Source organism: Aquila chrysaetos, chromosome 6, assembly GCF_900496995.4.
Source record: "Aquila chrysaetos chrysaetos chromosome 6, bAquChr1.4, whole genome shotgun sequence".
In the NCBI taxonomy this organism is placed as follows: Eukaryota; Metazoa; Chordata; class Aves; order Accipitriformes; family Accipitridae; genus Aquila; species Aquila chrysaetos.
Window position 1 is genome coordinate 39,686,587 of NC_044009.1, and position 17,549 is coordinate 39,704,135.

The 17,549-nt window shown below is 41.0% G+C and overlaps 2 protein-coding genes across 15 annotated transcripts in view; both read left to right on the plus strand.

The window, feature by feature from the left end:
- PTPN4 (protein tyrosine phosphatase non-receptor type 4) overlaps positions 1-7,435 on the plus strand; it is a 121,268-nt gene extending 113,833 nt beyond the window's left edge. For all 4 annotated transcript variants that reach the window (XM_041124117.1, XM_041124116.1, XM_030017506.2 and 1 more), the window contains one exon: positions 789-7,435. In XM_041124117.1, the coding sequence (XP_040980051.1) occupies positions 789-875 (87 nt within the window). In that variant the 3' untranslated portion in view covers positions 876-7,435. The remainder of the gene's footprint in view (positions 1-788) is intronic.
- A 2,865-nt stretch (positions 7,436-10,300) lies between these two features.
- The window catches only part of EPB41L5 (erythrocyte membrane protein band 4.1 like 5), a 61,348-nt gene continuing 54,099 nt past the window's right edge, over positions 10,301-17,549 (plus strand). For 2 of the 11 annotated variants that reach the window (XM_030018772.2, XM_030018775.2), the window contains exons 1-2: positions 10,870-10,890; positions 11,515-11,705. In XM_030018772.2, coding sequence (XP_029874632.2) covers positions 11,520-11,705 — 186 coding nt within the window. In that variant the 5' untranslated portion in view covers positions 10,870-10,890; positions 11,515-11,519. Of the gene's footprint in view, positions 10,414-10,556; positions 10,588-10,866; positions 10,891-11,514; positions 11,706-17,549 lie in introns of those variants that run through there. The other 9 variants (XR_003924013.2, XM_030018776.2, XM_030018770.2 and 6 more) reach the window with 8 other exon arrangements.

The window sequence follows — 17,549 nt, forward strand, 5'->3', positions numbered from 1 at the left end:
TTCAATACACATGCGACAATACAGTAAATAATGATTCTATTACTAAATCTATTACTGTGCCTATTTAAGATCTGACATCACTAATTACTGCATAGAGAGGGATATTCCATGACACTGAAAAGGCAGGCATGCTGGCTTTCTGACCAGCATATACATCATTATGCAGTATTCAGTGTTAGTTGTGATGCTTTACAAAACAGTGATTTTACTTCATTTTATTTTCATTATATTCTAATTTGATTATTGTTGGGGTTTTTAACTACTGTTTGTTTAAAACAAAATATTAATGGCCTCTATGAATGCAGGTGCTAGAATTGAATGCATTGCAGAGTTAGACATATAATTGTAAAAAACTGGAGTTCTGGCTTTTTAAAACATGAAACAATTTTCTTTTTTATCAAATTCTGAGAGGAAGGTGCCAGTAACATGCCAGAATTAATGCAAGTCCTTTGAAACTATAGCTTCTAAATTCAAGTGCATGGAAAGTTCAGGTCAGTGAAACTTTAGCAATGAAATGAAGAGCAGAAAATTACTAAATAGATGATGTTATAATAATAGTACAGGTTTTGTGGGTATGACTTTTGGTATATATTTCAAAGTGCTGTTCATCCCATTATTCTGTTGTGAAACAAGATGTTCTAATATAAAGTTCCTGTTGTTTTGCATTTCCTAAACTAACTTTGAAGCACAGTTCTTGGCCTGTCAAGAGAATGGGATGGGGCTATCTTAGAGGCTTTTTCTGCTTGCAAATGACATGGTTCAATTACTGAATCTACTTTCCTTTTCAGAGTCAATACAGATTTGTATGTGAAGCTATTTTGAAGGTATATGAAGAAGGATTTATTAAACCTTTACAAGCATCACTGCATAAGTAAAGAGCAAAAAACCTAGGATATCAATTGAGGAATCCTGTCCTCTATAATGAACTGGCAGCATTCTTTGTGCCGTAATACTGCTTGCAGGAAATGATAGTGAAGTACAGCAAAGAATTGACAAAGGACTTTGAAAACTTCAGCACTGTTGCACTTTACGTTGAAACAAAATCAGTCTCTGAAACTCTTCTAACCTTCATCCATTTGAAGACTTTATTTTCATGCTTTGCTCCAAACAAACCATAAACTGAAAGAACTAATTGTGTTCAGGGTAATCTACGATATTTCATGGTAGTGCCATATACTGCGCTTCTGGTTGAATTGCTACAAACAAGGCTTGGAATTATTTCACTCTGTTATACACCCATGTCTCTTAAAATGAAAAACAAATGAAAAAATACACTAAGCCATGGTCTTTTTCCAGTGCTAGGTTTATTTACTATGTACAGACTCTCACTGTTTTGTTTTTTACAACATTAGCAATATTGCCGATAATAGATAGATACACACTGCCTACTGATGCAGCACACTTTGTCCTACACCCTTACTAGAGACCAGCTGGTTGTTAGAGGAAAGCTGGCGTCTGTGTTAACCCAGCAGTAGCTGCATAGTGCCCACTTACCAGCATCTTGTACAAAATAATAACAATAAAAAATTAAAAAAAAAAAAATAAACAGCATTTCTTTGACACAGCTTGTGTGTCATACACTGGTGTATTCTGATTCGTGTGACTTAAGATTACGTGATGGGAACTAGTGCATGCATTATGTCTTAACCCCTTAAGTGCCTTGAGACTTACAGCGTACATCCAGTGAAAGGCACTCATGATTCTGTGGGGGTGGTATTGTCCTATCATATTTATCTTAACGGGTTCAGATTTTAAAAACGGCCCTTGGTGCTTGGAATGTGTTACCGCAAGGGGTCATGGAAATACCATTCCCTCTTTCCTTATACAAGTACCTGCGTGCTACTCCCGGTAGCAAAAGCACCTCTGCCAACTTAATGAATGAGCATTGTATGCTGCTGTGTTGTAATTATGTGAAAAATCTGACACATTCCTTCATTCCTTCCAACTAGTAACTTACTAGCAGCTTACTATGAAATGCTGGTAGGTCATTAGAAGCTGATACTTTGTTTTATCCTTTTATTGACAATAGCTGTCTTACTTGATTAGAACATTAACTCTTTAATAGCACTGATAATGAAGTTGAACTTACAGTCAGATGTGATTTAATTCCATTATCTGCTAACAAATTACTTTTTAAGTCCTCATAGTTGATTTCAAGCCATGTTCGTACAGGTCTGCCTTTTTTTTTTTATTTTTGTTTGGGTGGGGGAAAGGGAGAAGAACAGTATGAAGTTGTCCCAGAACTTTATTTTAATTCCATGATGACTCCAGTCACCTTCTGTTTTGCTTGTGCAAAAATTGTTCCAGTTGGTATGGGTTGCTTCTTATTTAAGTAGGTAGAAGATTTGTAGGAAATGTCTGTCTGATACAGTATCTGAGCTCATTCTAAAGATACATAAATGTCCCAGTTTTTTAATATTTTTCCAGTATAGGAGAAACCAAGTCAGAAGTAAGATATCCAGTGTAATATACTGTAAGAAAAAAAATCAGTCACTTCTTTGACTGCCCTGTGACAACATAACTTTGTGCCCTCTATTTAAAAGTTTTAATTTATTGTATTGGTTTCCTGAAAACGTTTATCCAGTAAATTTTGTTGTAAGCTATATAGAGCATAGAATTAAAATGGAAAGTTCTACGCTAAATAATTTTTAACTATTGAAGAATTATATTATATAATATACTGTGTTCTATGGACATTTGAAAGAGATCAGCTATGAACTATTAAGTGAAAAGGGATTCAGGCAAAGTGAAATCCTGGCTTGTGACTTAGTAATAAACGTGAACCACAATGCCAAATGGAAGATAGAGTTTTAAATATTTTTAGAAAGCAAAATAATATTAGGTGGCCTGTGGCCCTGTTACTTATATTTCTAGATTTGATGTTTAAATCAATATTATCCCTCAGTGAAAAATGAATCTTACAAGAATCTCTGAATCTGATAAACTGAAAAAAGAGTAATAAGGTAGCTTTAATCTCAGTTTTATTTTAAGCCATTTGCAACAAGAAAATTCTTCCTTAGGAAAGTATAAGCTTTAACTTACATGTGAGACGAGATTATTAGCTGAGATGCTGGCTAGTTGGAAGGTTATTTTAAACTCAGCACTTAATGTCTAAAAATTAAAATAATTCATCCATTATATTGAAATAAATTTTCTTCGTAGCCAACTTGTAAATGAAAATAGCATTTACCCTTTTTTTCTGAGGGAAATCAGAAATGGGGTTTATAACAACATTATATAGTGTTGGTATGTCATATATTTAAATATTCTTATGTAAAGTTGCCAAAGCAGTTTGAGTTCAAAAGACCCATTTATACCACAATTAAGTGTGGGATATTTATTGGTCATCTGTCATTACTGTTTTGATTACAAACACAGGCAAGAATAATAGGTCTCTTCAAAATCTTCCTCTGCACTGACTTAAGCTGATTTATATTGTATTAACTAGTTGCACTGGGAAAAAAAATGGAACAAAGTAACTATTCTTAGAAAATTGGCCATCAGCAACTCAGTGGCTTTTTGGCTTCTCCAAAGCCAGGATAGTGGTAACCAAAAACTGATTGGGAAGGAGAATAGGAGAATAGCATTGAAGCCTTTCTGCACCGTAAGTCATTCGTTCCAATGTTTCTACCTGTTGTGGTATAAATGGCCTTTAAAATATTTTTATATGGCCAAAAAAAAGCAAAACTGCTAAATATTTTACTTTGGGTTATGAAGATCTGTATCATCCTTAAGACTTTTTTAAAGAAGTTTTTGTATGTTTCATGCTGTACAAAACATGAATGTATCTTTCGGACATAATGACCTATAGACCTATACATGATTGGTGTTATGACTGTTGGATTTTATGAATAATTATTTTCATACCATTTGATTAGGAAAAACGTTGGGTGGGTGTGGGAAGGAGTATGTTTGTAACACTTCCATGATACAAATCCAGTTTAAAAAAAAAAAAAAAGTTTTCATTGTAAATAAGAGCAATATTATGACAATTTTGTGCCAATGTATAATGTTAAGACTTGTGTTTTCCTTTTAGGTTCAGATTGAAAACTACCACTACCATCTCTTTTTTTAAAGTGGATTTGAAGGGGGTTTTTCAGTAGAAAGACACGGGGCTCTAGCAGGGGCTTTGAGTGTTTTGGGGGCATTTTTTACTTTTGCTAAATATGAAATAAGATGCAGGTATTGTTTTAATAAACTACCTACAGATTGTCAGCCAATCCACTTTGAGAAATACTGCTTTAGATATATCAGGTAACTGAGAGCTGAAGAATTCATTTATCCTGAATTTGGAAGCATTTGGTATTTTAAATAACTTGCAAATCTTAAGCAGTAAAATACTGCTTTTATGCATTTCATTTTTATATTTTCTCTCCCAGTTATGAAAAAGAGAAAGCCTGATTTTTTTTTTTCTCACTACATTTAATGCTCGCTGACAGTTCTTCCACATTTCTCTGTTAAATCTTAAAAGCTTATGTCCCATATAGATAAAGCAATAACACTTCTTCTAGAATATCTGATTACAGTCTGGCACACCATCTATTAGAGAAAGGGTGAGAAAGCAGTTGGGAGATTAAGGAACATGAGGAGTTTGTTATGGAACCCGTGTAGCCGTCAACTTCCCATGGAGACCTTCCAAAAAAGCTTCGTGCTACCCGTGGAAGGGCCAAAATGCAGTGGACCTGCTGTGGTTGCACTGCCCAGGGAGACGGGAAGTAGGGGAAGTCTGGCATACAGATGCTGGAGCCCCAGGTATGCTGTGGAGCTGAATTATGTGACATTTTTATGCTTCTGCAGTGTGTGTGCAGGTGTGTGGGCGATGTTTGATGGCTCAGGGAATTAGCATGAGCATGAAAAACTCTACAGATCCACCAATTTCCAAGTGAAAGCAGGTTGTCCAGTATGTATGCTGTAGTTTTGACTGTAGAGCTACTCTGCAGGCAATCTTCAAGACCCTCAGCCCTGAGGTTAAAGGGAGGGATTGGGTTATGGTCCAAATTAAAGTTTTGCAGATTTGGACTTCCACAAAGTACAGGAATGGTGCCCTCTAATGTCACTTGTAGTCTTTCTGTAGCTCAAATCTTAGGTCCCTGGTTGGCTGGGTGTATTTGCTAATTTAAGTACCCACCTTTTGTCTTGAGACTGGAAAAGCCCTTTTCCTTTGCTACTTTTAGTGCTAGGATCCAATATCAAAATCTGGTAAAAACATATTCATTGATTAGACGTGGATCTTGCATGAAATTGCAGGGATTATAATTAGTGGTGATTGGGAAGCTGTTGTAAGGAGAAAATGGTTTGTTTGTTTCAGTGTAACTGTTCTGTCCAGTCTCTGTTATCCCACTGCAGTTATAAATGGAAACTGATTTTTTTTTTTTTTTTTTTGGTTTAGCAGTCTGCAAAGGAGGCCAGTTTGTTATCACTGGATTTTACCTCTGTGCTGGTTGCTACCACGACTGTGCATCTTTTCAGTTTGTAGGGCTTCTCCAGCTACAGGTTTTTAACTGGTACATAAGCTGTAAACTCCGGCTGTTGGCTTTGGCATGTTTTGCTTGTTGAGAGCTCAATTGTCAAAATTTGAGTTAAATCACTTTTTTAAAAAAATGCGAAATTTTCAATTAAAAAAAATTTGGACTTTTTGATTTCTTTGAACCAGTAGCCTCATTTAAAAAAAAAAAAAAGCCAGTAAAATATCTATCATTCTAGTCTGCTATAGCATGAACTATGGTTTCACAGACTGGCTGACAGTTTGTTGGTTGTGTTATTTCGTATTTAGCAAGCTTACACATTTTAAAGGATAGGTTTTTTTCAAAGTGTTTTGATGTTTGAATAGTAGCACTTTATCTCATGCTTACTACTGACTGAACTATTGGGCAAAATAAATGGGGTTTGGAGAGAGATGCTTAATGGGTTTCTGTACAGAGATGATTCAGATTACACCCTGGTACAAATGCTTTCTATTGTTCCAACCATTTCTGGTTTATTGTTCATGTGTTTCTGAGGGACTTGCAGAAAATAGATATTAATAAGATATTAATAATTCTATCATCTCAATTTTCCTGTCTTAAAAAGAATACAAAGCTTGCATTTGAAAAAAAAAAAAGAAAAAAAAAGGTGCAAATAGAAACTACAGGGTACTTGTAAATTTATCTCTGTGATCTCTCTCGGCTAGCTGCAAATTAGCTATGTTTACTGTAAATGTTTCTGCTAAGCATTAATTTTAACATTAGATCAATTACCTGGAAATCAGTATTTTTTTTTTTACTTAACTTATTTGAATTTTGATAACTAAAGATAATGCACAGCAAAGTTTAAAGAAGTTGTCACCCTTTTACTCCTAGGCCAGGGGCCTAAGACATGAGTGAAAGGGTAAAACAGTTTACATTAAGCTGTTGTTTTCTTTAACTAGAATATATCCACAAAGACTAGACTGTAAACGATCCAGTGCAATTATCTCAGTACATTGGGGCACCACAGTAACAACCCATAATAATCTTGCAGGAAAATTAAGGTAAGAAAATGAAGGTTTTATTTTATCCAGTGTATCCAGATTTGTTTTCCATTTGGTTTGGTTCATTTACCAGTGATCCCATTTTAACCAGTCAATTTGGCAGGGCTGTTTGTGTAAGGTGTGGGCTTTTTTCTGTAACAGGTGCTATACTATATGTAAATACAAAGGGAAGAACTTTTAGATCATTATTAACAATCAGATGGTGGCAATATTTTTTGCTAGTTACTACTGGTAATTAATTTGCATTTCCAGCCGTGGCTTTCTGTTGTCAAATTTTGTCTCAGTTTCATACTGCTGAGTGATGGACTGCAAGTGTGAAGTAAATCATCTCAGAGTTGAATAGCTCTTTTGTTGTTTAGATTAACTCTTGTTTATCTTTATTAATGTTGAGGGGGGTGGGAAGGTTCTTCTCATAAGTAGACTTTTGCCTATAAATTTATTTAAAAGCACATGAGGGGGAGAAAAACAAACAAACAAACAAACAAACAAAACCTAAATGCAACATCTTGGCTAAAGAGCCAGGGTGGTTGATTGAAAATGATGGAAACTTGAAATTGGTCAACACTGGACAATATGAAGATAAATTCAGCTTTTGTCACTGCAGCTACTGTATGCTTTAAAGGGCCTTATGTATTTGTCCTCATTTTGATAAAATGAAATTTCTTGCCATTAAAATGATACACTAACTTCTACCGAAAACCAGCAGTTCCCAGGATAAATATGCTAATTAACATTTAACAAGTCTTGTTTTAGTCTTAAGTAAAATTTCTTTCTATTATGTGAAAAAATGCTGTTATGCATATTTTGTGGATATATTTAATTTGAGTTGACAAATAGTTGTCTAGGTACAGACTTGAAAATATATATAGTTTACTTGTGGATCTTAATTGTTTAATTGCAAAATAAAGATGTGCTTTAGTAATTTAATTTTTTTTTGTGATTTTCTTGCTACTGTACACAGTTTTGCTATGCAACTTCTATACGCTTCTGATGCCAGGTAATGTTCATCTTATGTTTTACTTTTTGACATTGTATGCCATAAGTATAGCCCTATGGATTTCGCACTAGAAGAGGATGCTAAATTATCAGGAATTAAATTGCTTGGCTACAGAAATGGCATGACAGTATCAGCCAAGGTTTTTTACCTGAAAATACACACTGCAGTTTTTGCTCTAATGGAAGAATAACTCTTTATTTATCTTTTATACCTTGAGTGTTTTGTAGACAGTGTTCAATAGGTATTATAGTCTGATCACAAAACAGGGCATGAGGAATACTGATGTGAAGAACAAAAATTCCAGATGGAAGCTTGCAGTGCCAAAATGTGAGGGGATGTTCAAAGCAAAAGTAGGAAAAGATGGTGAAAGGACTTAAGAGGCAAGACAAAAATCTCAGGAGGGATGAGAGTCTTAGAAAAGAGAGAGACCCATATGTTCTTAATGTGGTTGATTAATGTAATGATTAATGACTTTAAAGTGAGGACAAGGTGTTTGGATTGGAAGTACAAAAAGATAAACTACTGGGAAAGCATTCAAGGAGAGAAACAGAAGTAAGAAGAGGTATTAGGTAGGAAGAGATTTGTTTAAACTGGAATAGGAAGACTGGATAGAAGATAAGTTGCCGATAACCACAGTTGCATGTGCATATATTTGGACTGTATCTGAGTAGCAAATACTGAGGAAGGAGTAGACTGTAATTACAAGAAGAGTAGCAAGAGGCTGGTGTGACATAGGAAGAGCAAAAATGAGCAAAAATGTGTCACTGACGCTACAGAAAGGAAGCTGGGAATAACGGAGTTCTTGGTGGCAACAAGGGAGCTTGTGAGTGACAGAGTGGAAAGAAGCTCAATTTGAAGAAATAGTTGAAGATGGGCAGAAAATTTAGGGACAACCTCTAAGAATCGGGTAATTCTCCAGAATGCTTTGTCTAACAGGAAAATGTGAATTGGTGTAGACTTAATGGCAAGGAGGCTACCATTTTTGTGACGGAGATCTCCACTAAATACTAAGCATCCTCGTTATGCAAATGATCAGTTAGTTGATCTGCACTGAGAATTCATCAGATATCTGAAAACCTCCAACATAAATTATTTTCCCCCCCCTTTAAATATAAGATTTTGGATCTTTCCTTTGGGCACTTTATTGCAAGCTCCCACATGTATTTCTTGACAGACTACCGAGAGCAAGCATAGTCCCTGCTCCTCTGTTAAAATGTGTCTAAATTCTTCTGGTTTGTGATTTATGTTCCTGAGTAAATAACCAGGCACAAACCTGAATCTCACCTTTCCCCTATGCTTGCTTTGCTCCTTCTGCTTGTGGCAGGAGGATTGCTCTGTTGTCAACACAAAGGTGCCAAAATAACTCATATTTAACATTAAAATCAGCCTGTTGCTTCATCAGCAAATACTGGGCAATTACCTGGCAGGTTGGGTTTGGGTTTTTTTTTTGCCATTTCAGCAAATGACATCAAGATAACTCGATGTATGTTCAGACACTGGAGCTGATTTTGCCATAGCAATGTACTACTGTGTGTTTCATTATGACAGTCCCTCTGCGCGGCAGGTGAGTGACTGGTTATCTTGGCCTGGGTTTCATAGCTGAGTGTGGGAAATGTTGTGTTACCATTAGCAAAAGCGGTCCAAACAACAAGCCAAAGTCTCTGCTTTCCCGTAGGCTGAATTCCCAGTTATCCTGGGAGTTTGAAGGAGTCTGGGGCTGGTTTAACCAGAGCGGTGCCACTGTCAGCTGGCACTATACTTTGCAAGCAGAGTTTATACTGCCTTTCCTGAGGTTTTCTGTTTGAAGATCTCAAATACTGGCTTCAACGCAAGTAATTCACAGTCTCAAAAAAATTGAGGAAAGCGCAGCCCTTTGTAATTGCTGCGGCTGATGCCAGTGAGCAGGGCTTCTCCCCTTAGACTGGAGTAACAAGTCAGAAAAATGGTAAAAGTATAGATCACGGGGACGGACTGTCTTTGAACTTTCAAAGGACATTAGAATATAAACTGCGTTTTGTTGTCGTGATCTTATTTCAGTGCATAAATACTAACAGTGCTAGTTTGTAGATGGTTCTGCTTTATTTAATATATTGCTACAGTGACCCTTTCAGGCAGTGTTACCCTTCCAGAGACGTTTTCCTTCTAAACGGAATGGTTTGAGGGCGGGTTTGCCTGAGGCTTCTCGTCACTGCTGGCCGGCTGAGGACTCGTCCCAGCGCTGGCTGAGCCGCTGAGGGAAACCTCCACCGCGTGTTAGCAAAAAATTCCAGAAATGCTGCGAAATAACGCGCCAGCCGTCCCCGCGGCTCGAAGCGGAGCGCAGCCCCGCCCGCGGCTCCCTGACCGCCCCTCGGGCCGGTCCCACACCGCCTTCGGCCCCGCCCTCCGCCTGCCGCTGGCCGCCGACGGCCCCCCGGCGCGCGCTACCTGCCGCCCGCCTCCCCGGGCAGCACGTGGGCCGCGCCGCGCCCCCGCCGCCCCCCCCCCCCCCGTCCTCCGCCGGGCGAAACCACCCGGCTCGGGGCGGGGGGCGCCCCTTCTCCACCGACGACCCGCCCCTTTAAAGGGGCGATGGCCGCGCCGCCAGAAAGAGCGCTCTCTCCCCCGCCGGCCGGCCGCTTCCCTTCCCTGCCGCCCTCCTCCTCGGTCTCCGCTCCTACGCCGAGCGGGGAGAGCGGCGGCGGGAGCCGCCGGGTGAGTGAGCGCGGCCAGGAGGAGATGGACGGCGAGTCGTCGCCCGTTTAAGGGCCTCCCACATCGCTCCGCCATGTTCGGAGGCCCGCCCTCTCCCGGGGGCTCCCTCACCGCCCTCCCGCCCCCAGGGCCTTGAGGAGCCGCCGCGGGGACGCGCTCCCGCCGCCCCCGGCTCCGCCGCTCCCGCCGCCCGGGCCGCGGGGCCGCCCGCCAGGTGAGCGGCGTGGGGGCTGGGGCTGCCGCTGCGGCCGGTGGTGGCGGCGGCGGCGCGGCGGTGCCCGAGCGGCCGCGACCGCGGCGGGGGAGGGCGCGGCGCGACCCCTGAGGCGAGGCCGGCGGGGCGGGAGCGGGGCCGGGGTTGAGGCGGCCGCCGGTCTCGGGGCGTTGCGTAAGGGCGGGGGCGCCCGGCCGCGGCGTGGCCCGGGGAGCGGGGCGAGGGCGGGGGGGCCGCTCCGCGGCGGGGCTCCGCTCCTCGGCGGGGCTCCTCCGGTGAGGCGGCCGGGCGGCGCCGCGGCTCCCCCGGTGAGGCGGCCGGGCGGCGCCGGGTTTCGGCGCCGTGCGCTGGCGGGCTGGGCTGCGATCCGGTGAGACCGGCCGGTCGCTGGGGCTCGGGGCTGACTCATGGCCGAGCCCCGGGAGTTTGCCGGGCCGGGCGGGGAGCCGGGCGGCGGGAGGCGACGCGCCGGTGGCGGTGAGCGGCCGGGAGGCCGCCTTCCCTGCGCCGGCCGGGAGCCTCGGCGCTGCCGCGGCCGCAGAGAGCCGGGAAGCGCCGTGCCCGAAAGGCGCCGGCCGGCCGGCCGGTGCGGAGCCTTTCCTCGAGAGGCCCCGCACCAGAGTGCCTGGTCTGGAAGCGAAGTTCTGGGGCGGGAAGGGCCGCTTACAACTTTCTTTCCCCCCGAGAGAGACGGAGCGCGTCAGCCAAGAAAGTAGCTGGTGGCGCGTAGTTCTTCGCTGCCTTCCAGCTTTGAGAGAACATCGCCGTCTCGTTGAAGAGTGCAGTAGCGTTTCTGTTAATGAAAGACTGCAAACTATTGCGTGGGATCTCCTCGATCGCTGGTTTTTCCCCTAACGTGCTTTCAGATGGTCCCCAAAATCACCCCAACTGCCGTCAAAGGTTTGAGCTGAGGCTTTTCTCAAAGCAGCCAAAGACTTGTGGGTATTTAAATCCAAAGAAGCGAAACATCTGTTTGAATCTCTTAACAGTTCTTGATCAAAGTCTGGCATTTTCTAAGAACTTTAAATGCAGGCTGTTGTTTCTCTTTTTTCTGTGAAAAACTAACATTAGCGTGTTCTTTTTTTGTCTTGGATTTCATAGCAAAGATGCTGAGCTTTTTCCGTCGAACCCTTGGAAGGCGGTCTATGCGTAAGCATGCGGAGAAGGAGCGGCTGAGAGAGGCCCAAAGAGCTGCAACCCACATCCCTGCAGCTGGGGATGCAAAATCCATCATTACTTGCCGAGTAGCGCTGCTGGATGGAACGGATGTCAGCGTGGACTTACCGGTACGAGTGATGCGAGTTTGGTTTTTAAATACTGTTGGCTTTTGTCAATCTGATTGTGCTCTTTGCTGTTTACAAGTCAGGTAAAGGCATACCTATATGTTGTAGCAACTGACCCTGTGACTTGACATCCACTAAGTTACCGGTCATAAAAAGGTACTGAAAGAATAGTTAACTGTTGTTCACTGAAACTAGAGAGTGTTTTGTTAGATGTCATTGCGCCTTATAGATTGAATGCTTTCTAGCGTGTTAATGTAATTGTCGTGCCCAGGCTTAACTTAGAGAGGGTAATGTTTCGGATGAATTGCAGTGAGCTATGTATGCATCTTGAGAAGGAAGGTAAATCTCTTGGTGTAACTCTGTTGAGGAGGAGGGGTGAGCAGAAGTATTAGCAGTAATTTCTGTGTGTTCTGTTTGTTTTGATTTTGTGTCAGGGATGGATGCAGTTTTTAACGCTAACTTGGGAGGGGAGGGGAAGAGAAGAATTCTACTTCCTTCTCCTCCTCAGGGCAGATTATATAGCAGGGATTGTCTCATAGCATAGTGCTTTATTGGGAGTGAGGTGTTAGCCACTGTTTTGCATTTCTAAAGCTCCCTTGATATACGCGTGTCTGTTCTGCTCTGCTTAATTATATACCTGGGTTTGGCTGTGACAGGATGAACAGTAGCGATAGAAGTGATGTGCTCTGTTTTTCCACTACTATGTGTTGTAGTTGTTAGTGACTTGTTTTGAGCTCACGCAGCTGAGTTAGAAAGCTGTGGGTCGGCGAGACCTTCGGACTAGGTCCATAGGATTTTGGCTGCAATAACAGTTGCACTGACATTGGAGCTGCTGGCTGAAAGAATGTGTGGAGCAGCCATTCTTGAAATGGCTTTTCTTTCCTCCCTTTCTTATTTTAAGCGCAATTCTAGAGTGTTTATAATGTTAGGTAGTATGAGGAAGGCTCAACTTGTCAGAGTATTGAGTGGTGGTGTTGACATAGTGAGCAGAAATAACTTCAGCAATATGCAGAACCCCAAGTAATCTAGAGTTAAAGAAACAATTTGGCATCTTTATTTGCAAAATGACTGTACAGAAAGGCGTTTATAGAGGGCAGTAAAACTAATTTGTACATCTCTGAGACAATGTAATGAACGTATTCAGTGCTGCTTAGTGCCTAGGATGTTTGGTTTGAGGCCAGGAATGCCAACAAACACTTTATAGCAAGAGTTACACTTAAAAAGTACTCAAGTTTAAATTGGTGTCTCCACATAACCAGAGCAGTAATCTTTGGAGCTGGAGTTGGCTCTGTAGGCAAATTCCTGGTGCCTCTAATGACATTTCTAAGGCTTTGAGGAGCATAAATTGAACGTGAAGAGGTGTCATGACCTGCCATCTGGACTATAAAACTTAGATCAGGGTGCAGTAGTAACTATTTATTTCTACAGGAAACTTTTTTCACTCTTATTTTTTTTCTTTGTAAGCCAATATAAAGCTTTGTCTGTGGACATCTAAGTTATGAGTAACAGTAAACAAATATGCTAAAATCTACATAGCTAGATGCAGTAATTACAGTGCATCGTCAGTGGCTGATGTACTAGTTTCTTTGGTGATTAAAATACAATAAATTAAAAGTAGATTAAATGTTTTGTTTCAAAATCCTTAGTGTGTTTGTTCTTGTGTGTCCACTTGCATCATTCATATTTTGGGGTTGACTCGGAAAGAGGACAAAAAAGGGGGGAGACAGGATGAAGTGGAGGGTAGAAAATCCTGACAAAACAACGTTGCTTTCTAAAATCCAAAGCTAAATTAAAAATATATATGTGTGTGTATATATATAGATTTCTTTTACAGCAACTTTCCTTAAGAATTATCGTCCTCTTTGAGCTAAGGCCTTTTCCAAGACTGGTTGTTACTTTGACAGTAGATTTGGTTTAAAATGAACTCTTGTTGTCTCAAAGAGGTGCCCTCAGGTCTGCCAGTTCAGTTGTGCACAATCCCGTTGTCTACTTAAGTTCTGTGAAATTGTTTTATTTAAAAAAAAAAAACCCCACAAACCAAACAAACCAGAAAGTGGTTCTTAAGACTGAATCACTTAGCAAACAGGTTAGTTCATGGCCAGAGAAAGAGTTGTCTTGGCAGGAATGAATACCATTCCTTTTTTAATCCATGGCTACATAAATACTTTACAGTGGCATAAGTTGTTGCTGCCACAGGAGGAAAAGATGTTGCTTTCATTATTGCGTTTGTCCTTGTTTTCACACACCCCTTGGCAGAAGAAACAGTTTTTTGGCAGCCAGGCAGTAAGCTAAGTCAAGAAAATGCTGTGGCTGAAAATAATCGGTATAATTTTATGTTAGTTTCCAGCTGGAGTGATTCTCCAATCTGGTTCCCCATGTGCATCCCCAAATGTGGTGAGGAAGCATTTAGAGGCAGTATCAGGCTTATGTTTGCTTAAAATGCTTGTTGAGTTATATCCTTACACTGAATTAGCTACTGAAAGACGAGTGTTCTGGAGTTATGGTCGTTCATATAATTGAATCTGAGATTGTTGAATTTCTGTTTAAATTAAAAAAAAAACCCAAAACCAAAGAACAACCCAACCCAACCACAGGGAACATTATCATGTAAGCCAAACATGTTTCGGTCTTTTTAAGCAGTGAATACTTATGTTTTTACAAATATTGACAATGAGACAGAAGGGACATGTTATAAGTGGTGCAGTTGAGATTTAATTTATTAAACACAGAGCCAGGATTTCAGCAGTAGCTCTGCTTTTTGTCCACTGATCTTATCTATGGTGTCTGTCAAGCCACTTAATCTGTCTGCTTTTCTATTTCTTCTGTTTTTAATTACAAAATTGCCTGACTTGCGCTGTTCATCAAAGCTACGGTCCTATGCAGTACATAGACTGGATTCTTTTTAAGAATCTACTTATTTAATAGCTGTGTCAATGACTGAAGAACATCAGTGTTATGTATACTATTTACTGTCACTTTGGTATGTTCAAAATGGCAGGCGTGAATTTCATGCGAGTTATCAGTGTTCTTTTGGGGCAGATCGAAAGGTGTGGGGTTTTTTTTTCCCACCTTCATCTCAGATTCTAAAGTTGTGTTTCAGCCTGGTAGTTTTCCTCGTCTATTACCACTTTTTTGAAGCTGTATGTTTGTCCAAATGCATTCAGTGATTTTGACAGACTTATCATGTGCTTAGTGAAACAGTGAGAAGCTTATTATTTTTTTTTATCTATGGAAAGTTTTTATAAAATATATGGTGTCTGTTAACCGTGCTGCTGTTGATGTTGTTCATCATACACGCTCTTTTACTGTTAACTTACCTCGAGTTCAACTTGGACAGAAGTCGGGTTGTGCTTTTTCTTCCAATTGTTTAAGATCCGTGGGTGGAATGTTTGCTTAGTGGTATGACTGGTGAGAGGACAAGAACTCTGTTTTGCTGACATCGCTTATCTTACTTTTAATCTTGTTCCCATGCGAAACTAAACTCCATCTTCCCCCACTGCACCTCTGAAATTCCCCAAAGCTCAAAAGCCATGAACAGCCCTGGTTTAGTACCTGAAGACTCCATCAGCTCAGTCATACCAATCTGAGCTCCTAAGGGAACCCCTCAACAGCTGGAATACTGGCTCTTCTGGTGGTCACGGTTAGTGGGGAAAGACAGGTTGTGGAGGGGGAGAGTGTCATACCAGTGCTCTTCCTTGAAAGCTGTTTTTAATTGGAGTCACCAACAGCTTGTTGTAGAGACAGTCAATTCTACGCTATTCATAGTAATAATTGGGAGAGGGAAAAGATAACCTAGATAAAGGGGAAAAATGGTAAGATAAATAATGTAAATTAAATTACAGAGATACACTTGGAATATGCACTTTTTTTAGAATTTGTGGATAGCTTTCTGTGGAGGAACAAGGTCAGCTTTACAGTAGCAACAGATAGTAAGTATGGGGTCTTACAGAAGCAGCACTGTACTTTGTGGAAGCCAGGGGTGTTTGGGTAAAAAAACCTGACCCCGCTTAACCCACAATTTACGTAATCTTCTCATGGATGATAGAGCATTAATTGTATTCCAGTTTCTGTACGTGCAACCTAAGTTTTAGGCAAAAGCTTCCTAGTGGTATAAGATGAAAAGCACAAATTACGAGAATGGATGCTCTCTGAGTAGTCTTTCATGTTAGAATATTCCTTACTTATGCATGCATGAAATTTAGTATGGAGATTGCAAAATGAGATGTTTTTGTCCTTATTATAATGAAGTATCATAAAACGAGGTCTTGTATAAATGAGTCCAAGAGCTCTGTGGAATAGCAGGAATTAGCTAAGCTGTTTACAGTTTTTGAGTAATGCTTACAAAATATGATAAAAAGGACGGGATTTGTGGTGATTATTTTAAATAAAATTAAGAAATCTATCTGGAATGCCAAAAACGTTGCCAGCAAACTGTTAATGAGTGCTGATGGCTTTTTGTGTGGAGGGACATGATCTGTGTTGATCCGACTATAAGACCAGAGATGTATTGTGATAGTTGTTTTTACTCAGTAATCCACTCTGGTGGTTGTTTTTTTTTTAAAAAAGCTTGTAGAACATTTGTGGCTACTTGCTGAATATTTGTAGCTGTAGATACGAAATACAGAATGCTGTCTGTGGCACAGATGCTGATTAAAAAGAAAATCTAGAAATGCTAAAAATGCTGGAAAATCAGTCGTCCAATAAAATGAGTAATCTTAGTGTTAAAGGTTGGCTTTTAAATGTTCAAAATAAATCTAGGGTCACAAAAGGAATGAGTAAATAAACGTGCTTGTGTGTGTGTGTTACGACTACAAAGGTTTGGATTAAAACTTTTTTCACATGTGGTCTTTAACTGTTGAAATGCTTTTGCTTAAACTACTGAAAGACCTTTGGGGGACTGAAACTGGAAAAATCGATCCTGAGCTGAGCGTTAAAGCGGAGGTGCTGTCTGTGTGGTGGAAGGGGGCCCAAGCCGTAGCGCAGGTTTATCCAGTGCTTCCTGGGGTGCCAGGTTTAAATGCATATTGAGATTGAACGCAAGACGTATATAGTACATGCTGAGTCGTTTCAGGAGTTCTGAGCAGCAGCAGAATGCCTGTACTGAGTCGTGCTGGGAGTCCAGTCGTTCTGGGCAGGTGAGCATTTCAGGCTTGCTGCGACGCACGATGCCCTGGCACGGTTGGAAAGGGAGGAAGGCAGCAGCTGGAAGCGAGCTGCGGCTGCTATCAGAGTAATTTGTTTGGCCCGCAGTGTTTCTGGGGATGGTGCTGCAGGCTGGTTTAGTTGCCTGAAGGTTTAGCATTCCTAACTCGCAGCATAACAGCGAATTTTGTCTGAAGCCCTGCTTTCCCGCTGAACTGCCCCTGTAAAGAGCTCAGTCAAAGACTGAGACTCTCATACGCTCATACCAGACTGCTCCTGAGAAACCTGCAGGGGGAACACCAAATAAAACTGCAATCTTTGAGAAAATACTCGGGGGAGGTATTTAATCTGTAAACCTTAATGCTGGACGAGCAGTTTGGGTATATTCTGTGTCAGAAAGAATGTTAGGAAATAGACTCAGAAATGGATTAAATCCGATGTGTAACCAGAAGATACAAACTTTCTGGGAGAGCAAAAATAAGAGACTTCTGACAGAACAAACTGACACGTATTAATGTTTTGAATCATTATCGTGTTATGTGTAGGGTCAATAAGCCTGAGCACAGTCCATTGAAATCTTTCTATATAGTATTCTAATAAATGTACAGTATGGGTATTGAAATCAATTCTTTATAAAAGATTTTGGGGACATGACACTTTCTTTCTCCAGAGAATAACACAACAAAATGTTTAACCCCAAATGCTTCTCTT